At 41.4% G+C, this 22,458-nt stretch overlaps 2 protein-coding genes across 9 annotated transcripts in view; one reads left to right on the top strand and one right to left on the bottom strand.

Annotated features, from left to right (window-relative positions):
* si:dkey-178k16.1 (band 4.1-like protein 1) overlaps positions 1–13,673 on the top strand; it is a 37,028-nt gene extending 23,355 nt beyond the window's left edge. For 3 of the 8 annotated variants that reach the window (XM_039800285.1, XM_039800279.1, XM_039800286.1), the window contains 15 exons: positions 59–211; positions 1,325–1,422; positions 3,810–3,985; positions 4,358–4,605; positions 5,245–5,283; positions 6,234–6,263; positions 7,099–7,257; positions 9,918–9,968; positions 10,357–10,758; positions 11,196–11,417; positions 11,515–11,574; positions 11,813–11,902; positions 12,075–12,155; positions 12,761–12,877; positions 12,993–13,673. In XM_039800285.1, the coding sequence (XP_039656219.1) occupies positions 59–211; positions 1,325–1,422; positions 3,810–3,985; positions 4,358–4,605; positions 5,245–5,283; positions 6,234–6,263; positions 7,099–7,257; positions 9,918–9,968; positions 10,357–10,758; positions 11,196–11,417; positions 11,515–11,574; positions 11,813–11,902; positions 12,075–12,155; positions 12,761–12,877; positions 12,993–12,998 (1,932 nt within the window). In that variant the 3' untranslated portion in view covers positions 12,999–13,673. The remainder of the gene's footprint in view (positions 1–58; positions 212–1,324; positions 1,423–3,809; positions 3,986–4,357; positions 4,606–5,244; positions 5,284–6,233; positions 6,264–7,098; positions 7,258–9,917; positions 9,969–10,356; positions 10,759–11,195; positions 11,418–11,514; positions 11,575–11,812; positions 11,903–12,074; positions 12,156–12,760; positions 12,878–12,992) is intronic. The other 5 variants (XM_039800282.1, XM_039800281.1, XM_039800280.1 and 2 more) reach the window with 5 other exon arrangements.
* Positions 13,674–17,448: 3,775 nt separating this feature from the next.
* Positions 17,449–22,458, bottom strand: part of cntn3a.1 (contactin 3a, tandem duplicate 1) — a 71,589-nt gene continuing 66,579 nt past the window's right edge. The window contains exons 19-23 of the mRNA XM_039800278.1: positions 22,184–22,299; positions 21,719–21,905; positions 20,659–20,771; positions 19,595–19,763; positions 17,449–18,889 (exon numbers count right to left, since the gene is read on the bottom strand). Coding sequence (XP_039656212.1) covers positions 18,798–18,889; positions 19,595–19,763; positions 20,659–20,771; positions 21,719–21,905; positions 22,184–22,299 — 677 coding nt within the window. The 3' untranslated portion in view covers positions 17,449–18,797. The remainder of the gene's footprint in view (positions 18,890–19,594; positions 19,764–20,658; positions 20,772–21,718; positions 21,906–22,183; positions 22,300–22,458) is intronic.

The raw sequence follows: 22,458 nt of genomic DNA, 5'->3' as shown, positions 1-22,458 counted from the left end.
GATCTGTCAACGCACTTGTGTCTGAGGTTTTCTGATGGTTAATACCTGTGTTCACCAGGATTCAGAAGGAATTGACATAATGCTTGGTGTGAGCGCCAACGGTCTGCTAATCTACAGAGACCGTCTAAGGATTAACCGGTTCGCCTGGCCAAAAATCCTCAAGATCTCCTATAAGAGAAGTAACTTCTACATCAAGATCCGTCCCGGAGAGGTAGATAAACTGTCATTATCTTGTCGTTTGCACCTTGCTTGATTTAGGAGTTCACTGCACAATTATTGCCTGCACATTCCCACTAGAACAGCTCATGTCATTCTGGCAGAGCAGAGGCAAGTTGGATGAAGGATCATTTGGTAAAGAGCCAAGTCCACATTTCTATTTCATGGTTTCACAGTTGTTAAAATTACATCATTGTCTCTCTTGACTTGTCCCAAGCAGCATAAATAGCAATTTCATGGTTTGATAAAATGGCTACTTCTGAGATTTATCTGCAGCAGTCCCATGTGACAGCTGACCAGGACATTATTTAGAGCCCTCAGATATACCGTTCTTTAAGACTGGCTGGCTGATAGGCCATGTTTTTACTTTTCTCCTCCTTCTCTCTTCCTCTATGGTGACTTTAAAGCGTGATTAGCCAGTCATGAGGATTTTCACTTTCATCAAGGATTTGACTTGCAAATGTTAGTCACATTATGCTCACTCTGGTTTTCAACTCCCTAAACTTATTATGATTTGCTGTTTTTTTCCTTCATTCTTTGGCCTTCGGGGCACCTGCTTACATCCACTGTTATACTGACATTGACGTCTTCATAGTGAATACCACGGCTATTCTGTGCATAGACTTAGTTCTGCAGATCTTTCCTCTTAAGTCAGCTGTCACTTCAAATTTGCCCGAAGGGTCTTCATGGTGTTTTGAAACCCTTATATTCTAAACTGTCCCCACAGATTTTTTTTTGTGTGGAACAAGAATTGGCTTTCTCTTGTGAATGGACTAGTCCTAATGACCTGTTATGTTGCTAATAACCTATTGATTTAAAAGAGTATTCTTCTGCTCACACCACTGAACATCTGATAGAGTAAGTGCAAAAACAGCTAATTTATAGGTTGGTTAGAGATGGGAAATCTCCCTGACATGGCAGTGGGAGTAAACAGAAAAACAGCATTGATTTTTTTTCATTGCTGTGGAGTAAACACAATTCACCCTGCCACCATTCCTCCATCTTTTCCCTACACTCGCTCCCTTCACTCTCCTTTTCTTCTTCACCTCCCTTCCTTCCTCCTCCTCCTCCTCTTTCACCACCACCACTCCTTTCCCTCACTGCTCAGTATGAACAGTTTGAGAGCACCATAGGCTTCAAGCTGCCCAACCATCGGGCCTCGAAGCGATTGTGGAAGGTCTGCATTGAGCACCACACCTTCTTCAGGTAGGATACTCACAGATACACAGACAGACACACTTTTTTTTGTACCATGCATGAACATGCAACTGTTAACACTTGGCACAATACAGCTATCCTTTAAGTGACACTTATATAAATGTGTTGATTCCTTTTCCTTGATCCCACTGTTCTCTATAATTTTCTTGAAAGAAACTGATATGTAACTGTAAATTAATAGGAAGGTTCCTGATTCATGGTAATTTGCTACTAATTATGTGGTAAAATTGAGTCAGAGATCAGTTTGGACACTTCCAATTAATTATTTCCATTTCATTGCTATTCTAAGCCAGTGAGTCATTAAGTCAGTACACAGCAGGGCAACTAAACTTGCAAAACTGTGAAATTTGTCTACAAGCAAGCATACAATTCAGCACTTGGTATAAGGTTTCCAATAATAACTGGTTATTTACTTGGGGTTAAATGAACTTCTGTCAGTTTTTCACAGCTAGCATGGCTTTGTCTGAAAGTAACACAATCTGCCCAACAGCACCTTTTTAAATTTTACAGACTAACACCTATATCACATCTGTTTAATCTTTACAAAAAACTAAATATAAAAGTTTGAAATTTGCATGATGTTGTTTCACCTAGCCAGATTATTTCTTGGCTAGGCACAGTACCGTCTCCGCTGGCAACCTCACAGTGACGACAACACTCAAGGAAGGTTTAGAGGTGCTGGTTGGGGGATGTTATTTGTTAGAGCCAATAGAAATATTTGTGTTAGATCTTTGTCATTATCTCCCCTGTAGTTACTGCCAAATCCCACATGGTGGTTCTTTTCACGAAATGATAAGGAAATAAGGGACCAGTAGAATAAACCCCTATACGAGTCTAAAATGTGTAATTAAGTAGAATATGTGTAGGTGCAGAATCTGAATATTTGTGGCAGATTAACACAAACTGAACTAGTGTTGACGAACTGACCGAAGAGCCGGTTAATTAACCCGACTCGTGTCACTAAGCCGGGAGAATCGAGTGCCATACGTCAATGAACCGACTCACTCCTGTTTTTTTCTTTAACTTCATTCGGCCGTTGGCCGTTGGCATCATTGTTCTATATCTATGGTTGGCATTATATATATGTCAATGGTTGGCCGTTGTGTAGCTGGTATTCTTCTGCTACTGTGTGTGTTGTAATCTAGCTCATTAGCGCCTCCACTGGACTGGAGTGGTGGTGGTAGGAAATGAGCTATGTAACCCATGTTGTAACCGTGCAACCGGTCGGCCGCTAGACTCTAATGTAACCGTGCAACCGGTCGGCCCGCTGCGAGTCTAATCGTAACCGTGCAACCGTTGGTCCGCTCGAGTCTAATGTAACACGTGCAACCCGGTCGGGCCCCTCGAAGTCTTAATTACCGGCAACCCGGCCGATTAACCGCTCCAAGTCTAATGTAAGCCGCGTAACCGGTCGCGCTCGAGTCTAATGTAACCGTGCAACCGTTCGGCCCGCTAGACTCTAATGTTGCCGGTAACCGACTCTAATGTAATCAAGCGGTGTCTTGGTTCTCGCAAGTTTGAGTTATTAGCGAGCCTTGTTTCTGGTGCATCGTAGGATTGTGTTCACGCGCTTTACACATTATCGGTGGGGAAGTACAGTACATCAAAAACAAATACGTCATATTATCTTGGTAGTTATGTTAAGTTAAATGTTAGAGAAGTGAATGTTGCTACATGGCTGTCACCAAGGAGACCGTAAGGACCGTAGAACGGGGAAGGCTACTGCATGAGTCTATGTAATCGGGTGTCTAGGTTCTCGGCAAGTTTGACTTATCAACCGATAGCAGAAGCCTTTATCTCGTGCATTTTAGAATTGTGTTGATGGAAATTCATATGCTACATTACCAAAGGGGAATGTATTAGGCCTATATCACATACAAATACACGTAATGTTATCTTGATAGATATTAAAGTTAAATGTTAGAGAAGTGAATGTTACAGGCTGTCACGAACAGACCCGGGCGGGCACCGGCTAGTACCGAGAGACAAGATGGAAATATACCGTTCTTCACTCAGTATATAACAAACGGGTTTGTCTTACGTTCCGAGTTTGAGTTATTAACCAAGCCTTGTTTCTGATGCATCTTAGGTGATTGTGTTCGGAATTCACACATTATTGATTGGGAAGTGCATCACATACAAATACACATGTTATCTTAGTTATGTTAAGTTAAATGTTAGAGAAGTGATACAGGCTGTCACCAGCAGACCGCGGGCGCCCGGGGCGACACCGGGCGCTACTGCGCGACGCGAGTCGCCGGTGCGCACGCTAGCCGTTCTCGGCTATCGAACGCTGGTAAACAACCGTCCCCCCGGTTGAACCGACTCGCGTAAAAGAGCCGGTTGTCACATCACTAAACTGAACCTTCCTGCAGGTTGGTTTCCCCAGAGCCGCCTCCCAAGGGCTTCCTGGTGATTGGCTCCAAGTTCCGCTACAGCGGGCGGACCCAAGCCCAGACCAGACAGGCCAGTGCTTTGATTGACAGGCCTGCTCCACAGTTTGAGCGGTCCGTTAGCAAGAGGTACATGCTGCCCCGAAGCATTGATGGAGGTAAGAACCCAGATGATTTCACCGTCCACAAAGAGGTGCACTTAGATTTCCTGGATCATGTTGTAAGGCTCCAACCCCTCAGGTTTAAGAAAATGGATTGGTAGCAATGTATGCATGAAAAATACTTTAAGCATTTTCAGCAACAGGGTTTATTGATTTTGTGTTATGGCCCACAAAGTGAAGGGAGTGCCTACTAAATCTCTGAGAATCACATTTTTTAGAGCCTGACATTCCTCTGCAATAACAGAAATAAAGGCAGCTTTTAACTTTTATTAATATATGTGGCCATATTAAAGACTACTGTAGATTATGTCATGTAAAAGCTTTAACACTGGAGTCCAAGTGGTTGATGTTTCCCTCCCATTACACTAGCCTCAGCTCTAGGCTACAGTATGGACCAGCTGTCCCAGCGAAGCTCCAGTGAACGCACACAGTTCATGTCCAGAGAAGACCTGGACCAGGAGGGCAGCCTGGACCTGGACCACGATCAATACCACATTCAGGACCAAGACCAGGACCAGTACACAGATCAGGAGCTTGATGGTCAGGATCAAGATCAAGTTCAGAAGCATACTTGGGGTGCCCACATATCAACACCCACCAGGACTTTGGAGCTCAAGGTACAATATGAGAAGATATGTTCAAATACACAGAAACCTGCCTTCACTGCAACCTTTGCCACCTTGATGTATAGCTGTTAAAAGAGGCTAAAAGTATGATTGAATTAAATGTTACCATTGCCAGTGAATCAACATAAAACAAGAACATTTAATTAACACTCACCCGATGAATGAAATATTGCCTTTTCAAGTGTGAAAACGAAATCATAGTTTTGATGAAGCGAACAAAACATACAAAGCAGTTTTGTTGGCTCATCAGAAAAAAGTACACTGCTTCGCCCCAAATCTGGAAACTCCTCATGAACCTCTGACTGACCCTCCTCATCCATCTCTCTCACATTCCTTTTCATTTGGGCAGTAATCACCATCCTTATGTTTTCTCACCTTGGCCAAATCCTTACAATTTTCTGCTCCTCTGCAGACGTATAAGACTTCTCAGTATGAGTCTGCTCTCCTCTCCATTTCTTCAGTTGCCTCAACAAGTCTAACTTGACCTCTTTGCTGCCGATAATATTTTCTTTAACCCAGCATCCTGCCTCTAACAGTTCTTCTCTTCTCCCTGCTGAAATGTTAACACACTCTGCTAACCTCTGCTCTCTTCACTCTGGCCTCTCTGTCGTGCACCTCGACCTCCTGCAGGGTGAGGAGGAAGGCTCCCCTGTAGACTCAAAACCAGAGGTATTTTGGCCTTGGACCTTAGTGTCTGTCTGTCTGGTCATGCACCCGTATTCTGTGTTTGTTAAACACGACCTATGAGTCTAATCTATGGAAACTGCACAAATCAATCAACAGATGTCTGCCCACTGGAAAATTCCCATTAGAATTTCTTCATAGTCATTTAGCTCTTATCCAGAGAGACTTAAACTGTGGAAACAGTTGTTTTTCAATTGTCAGTACAACTTTAACAGTGCCCTTGTGTGAATTGGAGGAATTGATTGTTATTGGCAGGATAAACAGAAGGCCCCTAAGCACTGTTGATGATTCAGTGAATCAGTGGTTCCCCAGTTGGCAAATCTCCTGGTACTCCGGCTAAGATGCGTAAAAGTCTCATTTAATTTCATTTATATTTTTATGTAATTTTTATGCAAAACCAAAGACTCACAAATTAATTTTATGTTTTATTTATATGGTAAAGGTTATCCAGTGTGTCTAGTCTCATATTAGTTCCCGTGCAGGTACTGTGTGTGGGGTAGTGTTATTTTAGTACTGCAGAAATATTTGCATTGCATTAGTCCATGAAGGGTCTCTTCATTTGTGGTTTTGTTATGCCTTCTCACCAAATCTTTGGATGAAGAAGTATGGGAATAATCCCCCTCTCCAAACACTTACACTCAGTCAATAGATGACTGCATTAATTATCAATTGGCTGACTCTGAAATGGATTGTCCCTGTCTTCTTGGCAGAACATTAAATGGATGAAACAGTCTTAGTCAAAAGCCCCAATGGTGTCAACTGTTTGTCTGTCCGTCTGGCCGCCTGCCTTTTTGACTCACCTGCAGCACTTTACCTCTTTGTCTCTGCACGCATCTGTTCTCCACTTCCGCCAAATCCTCAACTTCCTGCTTTGCTTAAAACCCTTCACTTCATCTCACTTGCCCCACCTCGGGCTCCCTCATCTGTTGGACAAGGATCTGGCTACTCCTCGGCCCAAACAGGAGGTACCGCTTGTCCTCTCTTTTTGGCATGTGCTGTGTGTGACCCTCACCAGGTGTGATGTGTTTTCTAATCCATAACTGTGCCTGTCACTTACTGTAAGAACACAGCAACAGCAAAGGAGCTCATGTTAAAACACTCAGGATATTTTTTTTCTACAGTGCACATAATTGTTTGGTGCACCACTTTCTTCAATGTATCATCACAGTTATGCATGTCAGTTTCATAATTTATGAACACTATTCCCAGTAAAAGTTTATATTTTTATATATATAAACAAACGTTATAATTACAAATGATATTATTATTTCTCTGTATTGCCTTTGATCAGTTAATAATTACAGACCTCTAATTACAGTTTGGGGCGCTCCATCTTACAAAGAGTGCTACAGATAGACTAAGGTGTTATACAAAGTGCAGCAACAGTACAAAGTAGAGAACAAATGTACTGTTAAATAGAGTTTGTCCCTGGAATGAGAAGATTTGAAACCTCCAAATTTACCTGAATCTCTTTTTGTATACAATGCCTCAAGGTGAAAGAAAAATGCTGATAGTACTTATGATCTTAGTGCACTGTAATGAGATCTATATCTGTTACTTGTTGTCATTAAGACCTATAATTGTCCAACCATGTGTGGCAGCATTGAATTCACAGTCACAAAACAGAAAACAGACAATCATGCCCCACACCCTTATCAGAACAGGGCTATAAATAAAAAGTCAGTTTAAACTTAATCCATATCTAGTTCAACTGTAGACATGACTGTAACCAGAACCTAATGGATTTAGATTTGTAACGTATGTTAATCTGTGTCCCTGATGTGCCCTTCGCTGTGTAAGACACAGTTTTTGGATAAGCCAGAAGATGTTCTACAAAAGCACCAGGCCAGCATCAATGAGCTGAAGAGGGCTTTGAGGCAGCCCAACAGCAAGATGGCCCAGAGGGAGAAACGCCTCTCCTCAGCTACTCCTCCTGGAGGAACCCCCGAGCGGAAACCAGTAAGAATTCCTATCCAGAGATTCTATTCCCAAGTTACAGTACTCACCATTCTACAAGTGGTTTCCTAAACATTACGATTTTCTAAAAATGTTGTGTTGGTCAGCTCTTTCCCATTCTGTCTTCTCTCTTCCATTCTGTCAAAACAATATATTCCACTGAGCCAGAACACAGAAAATGAGAAAAAAAGGATCTTGAAATGCATCAAAGTTTGCACAAGTCCCCCAGTTAATCACTGTTTTTCTTTACTAATCATTTACACTTATTATGTGGGGTAACAATGATATCACAAGTGGAAGATCAGTGTTTCTAGCTAGGCTAATGCAACTGTCTACTCTATGTCAACATAGGCGACCGCTGATGCCAAATTGATTGACAAGCAGGATGTTTATGAAGAAGAGCTTGATACTTGCTCTAAAGTGGAAATGAGTAAGACCTCTTCTATGGGTAGAGATGCGTTCTTTGTGCCACCTTGGACTGAAGCAAAGATGAACAATTGTCAAACAGTTAGGGACTCTTTAAAAACTCGACGTGGAACATCTCCGAAACAGGAAACAGACTTTACAGCAACAGGACTAACGGACCTGAATCAGGTGGATGATCCAGTAGCAACTAACGGGCATCACAGTTCTGTATTAGCGAGGAATGCCATTCATGAAAATGGATACGGATCTCCACATGACAAACAGGGGAGTGCAATCGACAGAGATATGAGGCATTGTCCGTATGAGCACAACATTCGTCGAGAGAGACCAAAGAACTTTGGAAGTCCAGTGGCTGTGGATTCTCTCCCAAAAGGCAAAGGAGGCAGGATTGAGAGTGACACGAGTCATTGTGATACTTGGAGAACAAAAGACCCGAGCCCTGTGGGAGATTGCAACATAACGGGGAACTCGCACTCAGAAGTCCCCAAAATAGTTCCTCTCAAGCCACAGAGATCAAAGAAGTCTTTGAATAAGGAGAACACAGGTGATGTAAACCCTCAAAGTGGGTCTGATAGAGGCATCTGTGGCGTGACTGGGGATGTGCAGATCACAAAATCAAAAGACGGATCCTTCGAGGGAGGGAGGAGAGTGGATGACAATGCTGTACTACAGTCTGCCACAGATGTTGTCAAGGAAAACTCATGGGCCACCAAGTACCACAGTGGGGCTACAATGTCATATCAACAGCAAAGTTTATTACATCAACAGATTAAGAATGAGCTGTTTGGACAACAGGAGCTCAGAGACTGCAGAGGCACAACTGGACAAAGTCTGTGGACAAGAGGAGGACATGAAGATCCTTTTCAGAACAACTCAGAGATTAAAGAGAATCTCTTCCCTAGTTTCAAATATCCAACAGCTCCCCCTCGAACTCTCCCGCTGAAAACACCGTGGTCCCGAGACAGACAGAGCAACGTGGACAGCAGCCACATCCACCACAGGACACCTAGCCAAGAAACAGCCAAGCGGAAGCAAGCGGTAAAACCATCCTGCCGTCCTAACCTGTTTGTCAATCATCGGAAAGTTAAGCATTGCATGAGCTTCAGGCGATGTCGTTCAAATCTTGTTTTTACCATCTAAAAACAAACAATCACACATACTTCAGAACTCATGTGGCTGTGTATGAGAAAGCAAAAGTTCACGTTCCTTGGCATCGCATCATTGACCGACTCAGTTCACGTCCATGGTCCAGAGAGCTTTTTGCTTTCCCTTGTTCCCCTTCGCAAAGCTTGACATCTGCTTGGCCATTTCAGAAGGCTGCGGGCCTTTTAAGCAAAGTTTCCTATGCTTAAGCGTCTGGCGTCCCTTTTTATCCCACCTTAACTTGTCACGTTCACACCTGGTCTCTCCTTTCAACACCCTCACAGAATAAAGGTGGCTGCTGTTGCAAGGAGCGCAAGACCTTTCCACCATCTTTTCTTTGAAACCTCTTTTTCACATAATTTAAATCTTTTTTTTGTAAATGGCTGAGAAGGGCATTTTAACCAAATGTTCTGCCTTGGCACCTCTGATGAGGTCTCTGAAAATGAAAAAGGGCGATTAGATGTAATCACAGGCTGCAGAGCTGCCAAACCTCTTCAGGGCTTAGGCATTCATATGCTGCATTTACGAATATGAATACCTCTTTCCTGAAAGGGGTTTTGTAAATCTAACCTTTCAGTGCACGGCATTACCATTGCACTTGCAGTCATTTCTGATGATGTCAACCTGTGAAATATATTCAAGCATGCTTCTGACAGTAGCCGTAAGCTTTACAGTCTCTGGGAATTCTCATGTGTGTGTTTTATTGTGCAAGTTTAACATAATCCCTGACGGTGATGGATGAAATAAGTGTTTACATTTTATAAATAATATTGCAGTGCAACTCCACCCAGTACACAAGCAATTAGCTTAAAAGCTGTGAGTAGAGAACATTGCAAACATGGCTTCTTCAGATGTGACAAGTAATGCTTTTATCAGCCATTTATTCTGCTAAAAACACAACGTCATGTCAACGCAGTGACAAAGAAAAGCTCTGAACTCTGTTTCTGCTCTCTCCTTTTCGGATGCAGTTACACACATGTTGACTACGGTATAGATTGGTATCAAGGTTTGTGGTTGTTGTAGTTTCTATGACTTGCCACATGTTTTATCAGTTTTATATTAATGTTTGCTTCCTGTTTGTTTTTCTTCTTTAGGACACACCTCCAACACCTGCTATTCATGAGGAACCTTTCAACGAAGCTTCAGTGAGTCGTCTCTCAGCTCCACCAGACTCCTATTTGTTTTTCCTCCTTTTTAGCCACTCTTTTCGAAATGCGTAAACAAACTGCAGTTAGTTATGTAACACTTTTTTTTTTTCCAGAGATGTGGAAATTATTTCACTATTCTTGTTTTCATTAAAGGCAGTTTGTAAATTCCTATCTAAATCAACAGGGAAACCCCAACCACAATTCAAAACATAATTTTAAAGTGGTCAAGTTCCACAATAACTTTATCTAATTTGTAAAATGTGTTATGATGCTGATTTAGATTGTGTTCATATACAGTAGGTGATTACAATTACAATCAGAGAAACTGTAACGCACTTTCTATTTGTAGTTCACATGGTCCCATGTTCTGTCCTCCTCTCTGCAGAGGGAACCGTGGGAGAGACGTCTAGGCTCCGTCTCCGAGGACGACCAGGACCACGAGATCCTGTACCTGAAGGAGACCCACCTGGGCATCGAGCGCAAATGTTCCAGCATCACGGTCAGCTCTACGTCCAGCTTGGAGGCCGAAGTAGATTTCACCGTCCTCACGGACCTGCATACGGGCATGGAGGAGTTCTCCAGGGGCATGACAGAGCTGGGGGAGAGGGGTGTGTCACCTGATGTGGGTCTGTGCTTTGGCATGGACTTTCTCCAGCAGCAGGGTCCCTCTGAACCCCCTCCTCCACTGGTGTCAGCCCCTCTGTCCAGAGGAGCTAGCAGCAGCCCTCCTGCCAAACATACTCAGGCTGAAGACGTCCGAGCAGAGGTCAAACGGTCAGATGTGCAGGTAACGTTTTCATATTAAGTGTGTTTGTAGCTTCTCCTCCTTTTAGTTTGATTTGTTCAGGCAGGTAAGAACAATGCTATTTTTAGGCACCTAAAAAAAAATAAGGTGTGTACTGTATGGGTGTGAACATGAATGTCACGACACAATGGCCAAAACTTTTAAAAGTGTTGTATACCTATGTCTCCATGTGTTTTTTAACTAGAAGCACATGAGAAATACATAAAATAAGAGTGCAAGTGTTTTGCCAAAACAACAGAAAGTGGGACTGGATTTCCGTCCTTCCCTCCTTTTGCTTTGTGTGCTCTTTTGTTTAACTTGTGCATCAGAAGCTTTAATAAATATCTTCATTTTTGCAAACAAAGAGCTTTACATCAATTCAATCTAGGTATTTTATGTGTAAAAACTAAAACTTGTTTCTTTGTTTTTACTCACTTAAGCCTGTAGTGCCCAAAAAACCGAAGAGGTCCGTGCCGGTGTCGTCGTCAGTGGACAGAGAGCAGTCGCACAGAGAAGCCGGTCGCGTCTCCGCCGTCACACCGCTGAGCAGGGAGGCCAGTGATGTCATGCCCACACCGACGGTGAGGAAGACGGACGTCAGGACTGAGACTCAGCCCAACGGGTCAGAGGTTACCACCACCATCGTGGAGTTCACCGATCAGGTTAGTTTCATATTTTAGTAAAAAATATTGAAAAAAAAAAAAAATGAACTAAAGTATTACTATCTACAAGTCACCCAATAATTTGTCTGTGTTTCAGGATCACGGTATCACTGGTCTGAGTGAAGTTTCTTACTCTACAAGGCAGAGTGTTTCCCCTGTGAGTACAAACAGAGGAACCTCTCCAATTTTAACTTGACCTGCAGCACACTCCTTCCTGCTCTCTTGGGTTTAAACCTACTTACTGTACAAAAACCACAAAGCCGTGGATTTATGAATATCTGCCTGACTGAATGTCCTAAAATATGAAAAACATGACTTATAATCTGTAATGATTTGTACACATACAGGTGTGTTTACAGTATTTGCTAATGCCACCAGCTGTTATGCTTTCTCAGGTGCATATGAGCAGTCTTGCAAGAGAGGCGTCAGGGTCGCCCATCCTCGTTACTGAGAATGTTACCTCGGCAACCACTCACGTCACCAAGGTAAAGAAGCTCAAGTTGAACTAACAAAGCGGACAATTTCATGTACTGTATAATTATGATAAAGTGGGTTTTGCAACATAAGGAGGTGCAGCTCATATCTTCTGTCTGAATGCAGTTAGATGTGGGCTCCACTTCTGAGGGCTATAAAAAGAAAAGCCATTGTGTGTTGCAGACGGTGAAAGGAGGATATTCAGAGACCAGGATCGAGAAGAGGATCATAATCACAGGAGACGATGATGTCGATCAGGAACAGGTGAGCTGAACTCAACTGTGGATGAAACAGTCAAGTCAAAAGAGCCCTGTGCTGTGCATGGTAGTTATACGGGGTGTTGTAGTTTTTGGGGAAATGTGTAGTTGTTGGATCTGTGAGAATAAATGAGCTATGCAAACAAAATCAACCTTTATTTGCAAGTTGGGCTGCAACTAACGAATACGGTCATTATCGATAATCTGGCGATTTCTTTTTTAGATTTATTGTTAGTCTATAAATTGTAAAAAAGAAAAAAATAGTGAAAAAAAGCCCATTGCAACCCAATATCTAATGATCAATAATAATATATATTTATATTACAATGATATATGACAAATAAAAGCCCCAAATCCTCACATTTGACAGGCTGGAACTAGACAATGTTTGGTACTTTATTTTTTATTTTTTATACTATTTTTGCTTGAAAAATTGAGCTCTATTTGCAAGCATAAAAAAAAAGAGTCAACTTGTAATAATTATAATTCGATTATATTATTAAATGGGAACTGGAATTCATAAAACCATAAAACACTGAAATCAACTAAAATCTTTAAAAAAGTTATATTTGTTCCTGTGATTTATTTGGTAGTTCCCTCTTTTCCTCCCAGGCTCTGGCTATTGCAATACAGGAAGCTAAGCAGCAGCATCCAGACATGCAGGTGACCAAGGCGGTTGTTGTCAGGGAAACAGAATCATCCACTGAGGATCGACACGGCGCATCAGAGGTATGGCTGCCATCTTGACTTCAAACGATAATATCTGGCCAGGACTTAGCCTCACAACCCCTACTTTGAGATTAAGGGACTTCAGGTTGACTATCTCTTCTTTTTTTACCTGCAGTCCTGATTTCCTGAGACAAGATCGCCCCCCTTTGGACCGAAAGTGTCAGTGCCCGACCTGAAATTGCCATCCACCATCCCTACTGATAGACTCTACTGCCAGTGGTGCTCAAATGGAGCCTCTCGTACACACACACACGCACACACGCACACACGCACACACGCACACGCACATAAAGCTGAAACAAGACTCCTTTTGAAATCCTTTTATTTTTATTCAAACATTTCACTATTCAAATCATTCATGTTCAGCAGAGTGATTTGGCAGGCTAAAAAAAACCTTTAACACTCCTGGTCCTTGATTGGTCGACAATATGCCACCAGAATTCCAAACATCTGGAACAACTAAAGAGAAACGATCCGAATCCAACTAAATTCCTAAAATGCAAACCTCTCAAGCCTCTATGTTCAATCCACTTGCTTAAGTATTCCTCAAAGGTCAAAGGGAATCTGTGCACTCATTCACACTGTGGAATAACCCAAGGCCATGTGCCATGCTAGTACCCATCTCATGCAGAAAGTATCATTTGTAAAATAGGAGAAAAAAAAATGGTCATGCACCTAGGAGTGTCTTTTACATGTCTGTGCTGCTGTACTTGAAAAACAAAAAATCATTAGATCCCTGGTGTGTGTGTGTGTGTGTGTGTGTGTGTGTGTGTGTGTGTGTGTGTGTGTGTGTGTGTGTGTGTGTGTGTGTGTGTGTGTGTGTGTGTGTGTGTGTGTGTGTGTGTGTGTGTGTGTGTGTGTGTGTGTGTGTGTGTGTGTGTTGGGGGGAAAAAAATGCTGTAAAAACCTACTGTGTGTGTGCTTACACTTAATAAGTAAAATAATCCATTACATCTAGCTCCAGTACTGTTAGAGGATCCAGTGAAGCAGGGCTTAGTGAGAGCAGAGCAAATCCTACTTTTAGTTTTCACTCTTGCATAGCCTGTCTAATGAACAAATGAGCTTTGTCCCACCCCCGTCACACTGACTGATGAGGATGCTCTGAGCAGAACGGATCATGTAGAGCCAACAAGGTCCTCTGGTGGTGTTCATTCAAGTGTTCAGAGCTCGTCCGATCACTATACTTCCCTCTATCTGTCTCACCTGAAAGATTTGACTTCTGTAAAATGTGTTTGACCATGATGTGTCAGTTGCTGCATCATGATGGACTTTGATTGGACTGTTAGAGAATGGACTTTTAGAGAATGTCTGTGTATGTGTCTGGACATTAGGAGCTGTTAACACACAGTGTACCTGTCGTATTTATTCAAATGGTGGCGATGTAGTTTCTGAGCATGCTGGTGTTTCAGAATGAGCCCAGTTTTCTCCTTTCCCAGCCTTTAGATATGCTTTCCCGAATTCAGCTGCATATAATACCACTTCTGTAGTCAGTACATAGAGTAGACTCACACCCTTGTTCAAGTCACAGAATGGGCTGCTGCATCAGTAAAACTAGTATTTGAGATAATGTTTGCATGATAATTTCTTGCATTATTAGATTGTAATTAAATAATATGAATATTAACTCATAGGAAGGATGGATCGTGATGATCAAGATATAAAGGCTGTATTCACTTTTGTAAGTACTCACAATTTGAAGTCGAATCTGAGCTCTGACAAGTAAAAAAAAAAAAAAGGAAATTAAGATTCCTTACAGGAAATGATCAGTATTTATCAGAAATAGTGGGAAATATCAAGCACACAATACATTCCTTTTGTTAATCCCAAGATCCAATGACAGCACAGTGGCTACAGTTTCATCTCATTCAAACCACTGGGGCCGTTATATATCTTTGTTTTACATATCGCTTTGCTTTAATTGAATCCCCCCTTAAAGAAACATGAAGTAGGCCTGTCATGCCTACATTCAGTTGTGGTAACTGATGTTTTCTCACGGCTTTTTATTGTACAACACATTCTCTTTATCTTTTATAACACTCTGCAGAAATGGTATTATGCATCACAGCCCTTCCAGTACTCTTTCAAGCAAAGTACAGTGTTATAAATAAAATATACAGTAGGAGCAGAATCTTTGGAATTTTAGTTTTGTGTGATTTGGTACATGAATGTTAGAGGGATGCCAAAGGCATGTACTGTAGTGTGCTCATTAAGGTAGCAGTCACATTGTACAAACTCTGATTTTATATGAAAATATTTGTATGAACAAGCTACTTTTAATTACGGAGGTGCCAGAAAGTCAAATGCATAAACTTGACACGGCAAGGTTTCCCTTTAATTATGGTGTCTTTAACTTTACGTGCAAAATACCTGTCCTCCTTGCAAAAGTCACATTTTATATATTAATCAATACATGCAGCAGCAAATTCATTCAATTGAGAAACAATTATGTTAAAACTGTCATGTCAGGTTTATGAGGGTTTTATTGAGGTATAACTTTGGCTTTCAGACACTAAACCTTTACTGTCAACGTTCACTTGTCTAGTGTTATTCCCGTAGTATTTCATATTTTGGTTCCAAATCCTTTAAAGTGATGATCAATCATGGATCTGGGTATCAAACTGGAAGGTGGAAAAAAAACAAAAAAAAACAATGCAGCCATGCATACTGTGTACTGTATGTTTGGTGCTGTTTGGTGGATTGTGAAGATGTAAAGTTGTTAATTGACATGGGCTTGATGTACACTAGGGGGCACCAGTTACCAAAAAGAAGAGAGCTTTGCAACAGCATTGAGCATACCCAGCTGAAAGTCTTTTCACCATTCTTCCCTAAGAGGCAACATGATCCAAATCACCCTTAGATCAGCCTTTAAGGTCAAACTCACCTTCCTCTGTCCAGAAAAGGCCAGCCCGTGGAAGTCTGACAAGTACCAGACTGATTCATCAGAGACATTTGGCTGTGGCACCTGGTGTCGCCTTCTGATTGGACGGCCTCTGGTTGACACTTAAACCTAGCTCTTTCCTCTCTGTACAGAGCCCTCCTCCTCAGCAGCTTCATCTCCTCTGCTCCGCTGCTCTCCATTGCTTGGTGCCGTGTCTTTGCTGTACATTGTACTTGCAGTCCTTCGAAATGAATAAAGAACAGAGAAAACGAGAACAAGATGAGAGGGGAATCTCTCTGTTTGATATCTTTCACATTGTCTGTTGGGCTTATTACAGCTGGTGTATATTTGTCCTGTAGGCCCAAAATGTAGTGCAGCTACCGTATTTTTCAATCATGAAAAAACAATGCAGTAGAAAATAAGGTTTAAAGTTTCTCACATATTTCTAGGTTTTTCTGTACCAAGTGCATTTGGTTTCAGGGTTGCTAAAGAAAAGGAATGTATTAATACACTAAAGATGTCAAGTGTATTAATGCAGTTATTGCTCACCTACAGTATTGCTGAATTTAAATAGTTTGCTACAGTCATCTCACAGCTAAGAGAAAACATTTGAATCATACATACGTTTACACAATCTGTATTAAAAATAACATTATTTTAAATGAAAGGGAAGTTGCATTGTAGTTAGTGTGGTGATACTGCTGTATGTCCTTTCCCTGTGAAGTTTCTGCTCTCCACAAATTAAACACAACCCAGACTTTTGAGAGGCATGAAGAAACTTGGCATTGATGCTCTCTTCCCTGTGAGGGCAGTGGGTGTAAAGATCACTGCACCAAACAAATCTCAAGGACACACAAATAAAACAGATACAAATAATTCACAGTTTACAGCTACAGATGTGCAGCTATTGATTGCACTTATAAGTATCTCTTTTCAAAATATCGATCGGGAGCATCCATGTAGGTAGAACAGAAGAAATGCTGCTTTATCGCTCTCTCTATCTCTCATATGATTTGAAGGTGTTGAGACACAGTGTGACAATGACCCCAAGCGCAGAAATACATTATCAACCAAAGGTCCTGAATAGATTAAAATTTACATTCTGAAATTGTCAAGTCCAATTGAATGGAATACTGAAGCATGACCTTAAGTGAGCACTTCATCCAAGAAACCCCATACTAGGATTTAATCAGTTATTGTGAAGAGAAATGGGCTGAAACACAGGTCTGAAATACAGCTACAGGATATATTTGGTTAAAGTCAGTGCTGCAAAGTTTCAAATTATCTAGTTTTTGCACCCCAAACTGTGAATGCTTTAACAATATCTTCCACATGTAGAGTCATGTAAAAATATTATTTGCTTGTTAAGATTGCACTTTGTTGACCTATTATCACAATTATTTAAACAAAATCAGACCATATAATTCAAGTTTAAGTTATTGAGGTTCATGTGCAGTAATACAAACTGAAAGTTACTATACTTTATGTGAGTTTCATGTTAATTTCTGCTTCAACTGTAACCTCTTTTTAAAGTGTGACCTTTATGTCAAATTAATGAAACTGTGAGTTTATTATCTTAATGTCTACTTACTATGTGCTAGTCAGACCAATAGAGCTTTACATCACATAGCATGGCCTGATGAGGCACAGCCTTTCTGCCTTTTTTGGCCTCTTGTGACATCAAACAAATAAATGAGGAAAACGGCATTATGTTTATTAAAAGCAGGTTGATCCATTCAGACATCCTAAGCAACGTAGGTACGTACACTGACCAATCTCATGCCAAACAGCAGCTGACAGTAAAATACCATCCCTACTTTGTAATAAGCTATGATAGAAAAGTCAGTAATTACTGCCACTTGTACTGTATTACAATGCTCATTATGAAAGACATAGGAGAAAGGCATGTTTCTGAGCCCAAAACGCCCCAAAAATATGATCTAAAAATGAACAAAAGTGAAGAATCTCAACATACAGCGTACAGTAAGATCAGTTATTCATAAATTACGGTATGAGTGAGCCAAAATAAAATGCGGATAAACAGAGGAGGAAAATAAATAACTTGAATAATAACAACATGGATAATAATCATAAGACTTTAAGGCTCATTTGGGACCTGAGGATTTCATACATACAGTGTACACCAATGCGGCTCAGCGTGCCTTTGTTACACACTTATCATGGGTGAAGGAGGAAGGTAAGACAACAATTAATCAACACAAGTCTGCTGTTTACAACGGAAGCCATATAGAGGGTGTACACACTGCATTTTTTCACAATGATACAACAGGTGGAACTGAACCTTGTTGGCTCAATACCTTTGGTTAAAGTCAGTTTCATGGCAACTCTTGAGGTTTCGATGTAATGTGGTGTAACGTAAAAGCATGAATAAAATCCAGGCAAAGTTACAAAGGTCCCAAATGGTTGGTTTGTCATCAAGCAATGAGACTTAGCTCCCTGTTTTTGGCAGGGATAAGTAACAGTTGGTTTTTCTTCTTAGACAATGCAGCAAGTTTCCCAAAGAGAAGAGGGAAAAAACTTTTCTTGTCTTAAACTGAGTTAAAATATAACTTCACTCACATTATAATGAGCTATGTAAGGTCTCCTCCATCCCCAGTTCTAATCCCAGCATCCAAGAATAGTCCAGAGGTACATACAATATCCGTTTAACCGAACCTGCACAGTCCCACAGAAAAATACATTGTGCATCACACACCACTGGGCCTTCAAGCTTAAAACCATATGAGAATATCCACTGGTTAGAAGGGAGCAAAGAAAGAAACCTCTTCAAAGAGACTGCAGTCGAGTCACGGTGTCCTTTCACTTCCAGAAAAGCAACTACTGAAAAAGCCAGTTCCTTTCAATTCCTTTTAAAAGGTGGAGGGAAAAAAATTTCCTCTCAAAGATCTTTGTAGAAAGAAGAGAAAAGACCCAGTAGGGGAGGGAGCAGGTGGAAATGCGGCTGTCAGTCTCTTGTTGTCTCTGACCAGCTGTTTCTCCTCTTAATAAGCAGCTGTAGCGCCTGGTTGATGCAGATGTTTGTCATAGTACAGTCCTGGCTGTGAGGATTAACGCTGCGAGCTTGACCAAGGGAAATGCAGAAGACTCTGGGGCTGCTCCCGTGGCTATGAAGCCTAAAATACACAAACAAATCAAATTAACGTTAATTATGGCAGCAAAAAAATACAGCCAATAATAAAATGCATTCAGTACAAATAACTACAGTGTGGTGTAAGTACACAAATTTGTCGCTAGATGGCACTGGTACGCTGTGCTCAATTATGTCTTTCAAAGAACTAGACTGTAAACGTTGGGTGGAAAGGAAAAATACACTTTTAAAGAACCAGCAACTGCCAATATTCTTTGCATGTCTGAGCCCATTTTGTTGTTTAATGATAGATATTTCTCAGTCGGTGGATGAGAGACTATTTATACAGCTAAGACAACTGTAAACACAATGGTCATTAGCTTCAAAGAGAAAAGGCTTATTTGAAGACTCACCATTTTGCACCAACATTTAATGGGGAAAGAATACCTCATAGAAGAGTCAGAGATACCAATTTATCAGCCTGAAAAGACCATAATGCAATGCAGCCACAGAACATGTTGTGTTTACAGCGCATAGTTTTACACTCACACATTGGTCTCTCAATTTAGGGAGAGGTAGACAAAAGAAGTTGAGGAGGAGTGGAAACAAAAGAAGTCCTCATATGCTAAAATCACCAGTGAATGGGTGTTTGCAGATAGATTTGCATGTGACTCAAAACTGGCTCAACTGAATGCATCTGTTTTTGCAGTGGCGTCTCACAAACAAAGACAGACATCATTTTCTGTCCCACCTGCCATCTTGGGGATGGTAATCTGGCTGCTGCTGCTGCCTTCCCCTCCCTCACTAAAGGGTTTAATCTGGATAACATAGTCCTGGTTGACCGGCAGTGACAACTCCAAGGAGGTGGTGTTGGTCTCCACCACACTGGGACGGCTGTTTTTGTCCTGGCTGTACATCACCTGCAGGAAGCAGAGAGGTGAAGATGATGAAGCCACTCAGATGCAATGCATCAGTATGAGTGGTCTCAAGGTGTCCTTGTTGATGCATTGACAAGACAAGCTGAGTTGTAGTTTGTGTTTCTTTCAGACAGCTGTGTGAGATGCAATGCGTTGCCTCTGAAACTAAAAAGGATGAATCTTACTGCAGATATCTGCACGTGGCTGTAGTGGACCAGAGGAGAGGGTTCAGCACAGATAAGGGGAATGTAGACATAGGAGGCTGCAAATTAATGGCTGACCTTTATTTTTTAGATTGATAAGCCAATTGGCACAACAGAAGGATTCATAACCTGAAATGCAATATCATTAAAATATGTATTATGCATACGATGCTGCTATGACAAGTCAAAGGCCACAATCTTGGAAGATGACAGTCAATCTACTGGTAACAGGTATACATGTCCTACAATGACCCCGCTCTTGAGAAACAATCAGAAAGGTTTTCGCTTTCCATCTGTGGCTGAAATGATGTAGCTAAAGATAATAGGATACATGTGTTGTGGTGATCAGGGGATTGTTATTTTATATTTTAAGGAGAGTAGGCAATTTGTGGAGAATTTAATATTAAATAAATACACATCACACCTTCATTACTTCAGTTTGAAATAGAACATGGCTGGCTGCCCTTCTAAATGAAATGCAGTAACTCTACTGTGATACATTTAGATGCTTCCTTACTTAGTTGGCAAAATCAGTGTATTCATAAATAAAACCCAACAGTGAACTCATATGGAGTAAATGGAGCAAACATTCTCTGTTATGTTACAATCTATAAAAACATTCACTTGTCAGAGACTCTTGCCAGTCTAGTTTAAGCACTTTCTAGTGGAGAGGTGAAAAACCCTCTACTCCTTACCTTATATCCTGTGACTTCTGACTCATTCTCCAGAGCGTGCACTTGGTCCCACCTCAGGATGACCTTGGAGTTGGAAGTGTTCCACATGATTTTGACCGGGGCTTGACTGGGTGCTGGAGGAGGACGAGGAGAGTGGGAGAAGGAGAGGAAGAGGAGGGAGAAAAACAACAAGCCACACGGTCAATGAACAGTAAAGTCAAAAACCAACTCAGCATGAAGGAGATTTCTCATTATCAGTTTATCATCCCACTGTTAGGAGTGAGCAGAGACTCTAGGAATATGTGTGTAAGAGTGGGTGTACAGCTGTTGGTAAGGGGGTGGTTGGGGAGAGTGAAGAAGACACGTGTAAGTGTGTAACAGATATATTAAAACTGTGAAAATAATATACATTATTAGCATATATGAACATAAGGTGCTGCTCATCTGTCAGATCCCTGTGACATTTTTAAACACTAGTGGCTCCATGGATAACTCTTTTGATGAGTGGGCCCGTTTTGTTTAAATCTCATGCTCTGCAAGCACGAACACAAGGATGCACATGTACTGTATACACTCACTGACATGCAGGTGACGTATAGGAAGAACAGAGTGAAACAATACAAAAAGGATTTAACTAACGTTTATGGGAAATCTTTCAGCAGGAAACATCTCATAATTTTCCAGAAAGACCTGCCTGTTAAATCGCACAGTACGACCGTAAATTAAACCGCAATTTACATCAAAGATTTGCCATATCTATCAAGTGCTAATTGATGTCCCTCAATTTCACACTATCCATGTTAGTAAGACTCCAAATGTGGGGACTGAGAGGGGCGTATGACATGCAACAAGGGTCCCCCGGCCGGGAGTTGAACCTCGGGAGTTCTAGCTATGGGGGATAAACAAGAATCCTCCACATGGTACCTTTAAGGTGCACTTGTGTGTGAATATTCCCTACTTTCACTCTAATTGTTGAAACATTATTTGCTGAAATGAAATACATATCAAAGGACCACGTACCATTAGGCAGAGGGGAAAACAACAACGGAAAAGCATGCACAAAAAAAGACACAGTCCTTACGTGGTTTCTTGGTTGTGACATTGACTATGATGCTCTGTGGACCAACTCCAGCACTGTTATAGGCCCGCAGGGACATGTGATAGGTGCTTCTGCCCTCCAGATCCCTGATGAGTACTGACGTTTTATTCCCTACTGTCCTGATCACACTGGCTGTGTCCTGTTTAGTCCTCTCACCCCAGTACTGCAACTACAACCACAAAACAAATACACAGATTGTACTTTATAAGCTTGCATCTGATTTGTGACTTAACACTTCCATCTGTAACTGCACTATTGTGGGCATGAATCCTGGAGGGCTTCATCATGTTCATCATACACTGCAAGTTTGCTTCATGAATGAAACATTATATAGACACTAATACAAAAAGGTCATCACATTGTTATCAAAGATATAATGGCACTAGCTGTTGGCACTGTCCACTACATTTGTATGACTCCTATTGTGTGGGCATGTGTTGGTTTGACCTCATAGCCCAGGATGCGTCTGCGGTTGTTGCTCCAGGCCAGCGGCTTCCAGGTGACCTCCACCTCGGACGCTGACACACTCTTTGCCCTCAGCCTCCCTGGAGCTCTGCTGGGTTCTGAAGCACATAGGATAGTCAGGAGAAGGAGGGAGTAACAGATTCACTACACCCACGTCTACCGAATGAGTTATCGAATCTACTGTAGCTATGTTAGGGAAATTTTGATTTACATACTTTCTCTCTTGTTATTATTAAACAGTTTGCATAGAATAATAT

The sequence above is a fragment of the Perca fluviatilis genome, chromosome 5, assembly GCF_010015445.1.
Source record: "Perca fluviatilis chromosome 5, GENO_Pfluv_1.0, whole genome shotgun sequence".
In the NCBI taxonomy this organism is placed as follows: domain Eukaryota; kingdom Metazoa; phylum Chordata; class Actinopteri; order Perciformes; family Percidae; genus Perca; species Perca fluviatilis.
The sequence above is the reverse complement of the archived record's forward strand: the minus strand, read 5'-3'. Positions and strand labels throughout refer to the sequence as shown.